This window comes from Bison bison, unplaced genomic scaffold (assembly GCF_000754665.1).
Source record: "Bison bison bison isolate TAMUID 2011002044 unplaced genomic scaffold, Bison_UMD1.0 scf7180017858667, whole genome shotgun sequence".
Classification (NCBI taxonomy): Eukaryota; Metazoa; Chordata; class Mammalia; order Artiodactyla; family Bovidae; genus Bison; species Bison bison.
The window spans coordinates 15,438-18,705 of record NW_011489239.1 but is presented as its reverse complement, the minus strand read 5'-3'; the positions used below and the strand labels follow the sequence as shown (position 1 = coordinate 18,705).

At 55.5% G+C, this 3,268-nt stretch overlaps 1 protein-coding gene across 1 annotated transcript in view; it reads left to right on the top strand.

Annotated features, from left to right (window-relative positions):
* ACR (acrosin) overlaps positions 1–3,268 on the top strand; it is a 7,487-nt gene that overhangs the window by 1,058 nt on the left and 3,161 nt on the right. Inside the window, exons 2-3 of the mRNA XM_010828562.1 lie at positions 90–296; positions 514–797. Coding sequence (XP_010826864.1) covers positions 90–296; positions 514–797 — 491 coding nt within the window. The remainder of the gene's footprint in view (positions 1–89; positions 297–513; positions 798–3,268) is intronic.

Here is a 3,268-nt window from a genome sequence, read left to right as displayed (position 1 = left end):
CCCCGTGGACCAGCCTCAGGCCCTCCTCCCCCCGCTGCAGAGGCGCCGGGATGGCCTTGACTTGGACAGTGCCTGTGGTCTCTCCTCAGTGGCCCCTGTGGGATACGGTTCCGGCAGAACCGGCAGGGGGGCATGCGGATCATCGGCGGGCAAGACGCTGCCCACGGGTCCTGGCCCTGGATGGTCAGCCTCCAGATCTTCACATACCACAACAACCGGCGGTACCACGTGTGTGGGGGCTCCCTGCTGAACGCCCACTGGCTGCTCACTGCCGCTCACTGCTTCAGGATCAAAAAGTATGTGCGGGAACTCGCAGCAGGGGTCTTCAGAAAGGCTCTTCTTAGAACTGGGCATTCTCCAAGGGTCTCAGTGCCAAAGGTCCCTGAGGCTCTGGGCCTAGTGGCAACCAGATTGCGGGGTTGACCCGGACCTGCTGGGGATGGGGCCCTCCGAGGGTCATGGTCATCAGCCAGTCTGCAGCCAGTGTGACCTGGCTTACCTCTGTGCCCACAGAAAAGTGACCGACTGGAGGCTGATCTTTGGAGCTAAGGAAGTTGAGTGGGGGAGCAATAAGCCAGTGAAGCCGCCTCTGCAGGAGAGATATGTTGAGAAAATCATCATTCATGAGAAATACTCGGCGAGCTCAGAGGCCAACGACATTGCTCTCATAAAGATCACCCCTCCTGTTATCTGTGGGCACTTCATTGGACCAGGCTGCCTGCCTCAGTTTAGGGCAGGCCCACCCAGAGTTCCCCAGACATGCTGGGTGGCTGGCTGGGGATTCTTACGTGAGAATGGTGAGTACGGGCGGGGCAAACCCCGCTGACGTGGTCTTAGGTGAAGGGGAAATCTGTTGATGCCTGCCTGAGCCCCACCCAGTCCCTAGCCCTGTGCTGTGAGTGGATCCTGTCACCGTCCCCTTTCACAGCCAGAGAAACTGAGAGTGAAGCTCCGTGTCCAGGGCCCCTTGCCAGTGGCTGGTGTGGCCACCAGGGGTGGCTGGGCGGCACGCATAGAAGAGCGCCTCGGCATCTTTGGAATGGGGTCAAGGCTGGGCCTGGAGCTCCAGGGCTGCCTCTGGAGGTGGGGGTCGTGCCTTGAGGCAGGCAGCAGGTGGAGAAGGGCTCTGGATGGGATTTCCCTCTCCATGCCTCAGTTTCCCCAGCTGTAAAGGGAAGGGCCGGGTCACATGGTCTCCAAGCTCTGCAATTCCTGCGCGTGGCCCCTCCTGGCCATCTCTGCCCCCGACCCTCGGCCGTCAGTCCCACCCAGCTGTTACTGCGAGCGTCCTCTGTAGACGGCGAAAGGGGCTGCTGCTGGGCGTGACTTTGTGTGGGCCAGCAGCCTGGGCAGCATGTTTCTGCCAGTGGGGCAAGACCGAGTAGAACAGGCCTCTGTGCGTGAGCTGTGCTTTCAGCTTCCCGTAGGTGGGCACGTGAATTTTCACCAGTCGTGTCACGGGTGTGAACGTATGATTGAAACTGAATTGGCGCTCAGTCTCCTTTCTTCACTGATGGAACATCTGTTCATTGGTGGAAAATCTGGGCCTCCTGGGGTTTAAACCTCAGTGTGTTTTGTGTCTTCTATCTTCTCCTCCCTCAAAGTTGATTTTGGCTTTTGGTAGGACCGCTGTCTGTGCCGCCTTGCGGGGAGGGTGTCTCACAGTCTCTTCCCTGGCCTGGGGTGTCAGCCTCTGTCTGGCTGCTGGTGTCCGAGGCTCTGCCGCGGCTCCCAGAGCAAGCGCACACTTTCTTCTTGCTCCACCCCCTTCCCTGCTCTGTCCACCTCTCCAACCTTGTCCTCAGCTTTCGGGGGTTCTTGCAGTCCCTGGGAGGCTGATCTCAGGGTTTCCATTCAACAACCCTCAACCCCACCTCTGCTCTCCTTTTGCTCAGGAGAATTGTAGGCTCCCGTCTATATCCTGGACGTCACACAAGGCCTCTTTGTTCTATAATCACCTTGAATTTAATGCAGTTTCTATCCCTTTTTGTTTGTTTGTTTTTGCAAACCCATCCCTTAAAAAGTGAAAGTGTTTAGTTGCTCAGTTGTGTTTGACTCTTTGGGACCCCCCCTGGACTGTAACTCGCCAGGCTCCTCTGTCCCTGGAATTCTCCAGGCAAGAATACTGGAGTGAGTAGTCATTCCCTTCTCCAGGGGGTCTTCCCAACCCAGCGACTGAACCTGGGTCTTCCAGGGCCAAGTCTTAAAGAAACCCCCAGGCTCCTGTGATACTCCTCTGACCTTTCCTTATCTGGACCTACCACTTCCTTGAACTCAGATGCTTTGGGGCTGGAAGAGTACTTTTGGGAGTTGGTCTCTTTTTCCATCAGACTTTTAGTTTCTGCAGGCTTTTTGGCATTTGATATTTAAAACCAAGGTGATGAGATTGAGAAAGCTCTTCTGTGTCTCAGGACACCTGTCTCTTAACAAGGAATTGCACGGCTTCCAAGGCTGTAGGCTCTGCCATAGGTTTAAAGGGTCACTTCAATGGCCAACAAGCCAGGCTTGTGCTTGTTAGTTCCATGTCACCTGTACCTAAAGGGCAGTGAATGTGTGAAACCCTCCATGCTGCTTAGGTGGGAAGGAAAAGTGGGGGCTAAGGAAGTTGGGAACATAACCGAAGCCTTGCAGACACGCGTTCAGCAGCCATCCACCGAATGCTTGCTGGTGCCCTCCCCAGCCACGGTGCTCCATGGGCTTCCCTGCTGGCCTTACACTCCGAGTCTGCCCCTTCCCACCTGTACCGCACATGGTGTTCAAACCCTCTGGGCGGTAACTGGCTGTGGGTGCTGCTATGGCAGGGCTGTTGGGATTCTCCTGCCTGTGGGACCACGTGATTCAGAGGGTACAGTTGCCTTGGCTCTTGGGCTCCAGTTCAGTTCAGTTCAGTGGCTCAGCTGTGTCTGACTCTTTGTGACCCCATGGACTGCAGCACGCCAGGCCTCCCTGTCCATCACCAACTTCCGGAGCTTGCTCAAACTCATGTGCATCGAGTCGGTGATGCCATCCAACCATCTCATCCTTTGTTGTCCCCTTCTCCTCCTGCCTTCAGCCTTTCCCAGCATCAGGGTCTTTTCCAATGCGTCAGTTCTTCTCATCATGTGGCCAAAGTATTGGAGTTTCAGCTTCAGCATCAGTCCTTCCAATGAATATTCAGGACTGATTTTCTTTAGGATGGACTGGTTTGATCTTGCAGTCCAAGGGACTCTCAAGAGTCTTTCCCAACACCACAGTTCAAAAGCATCAATTCTTTAGCATTCAGCTTTCT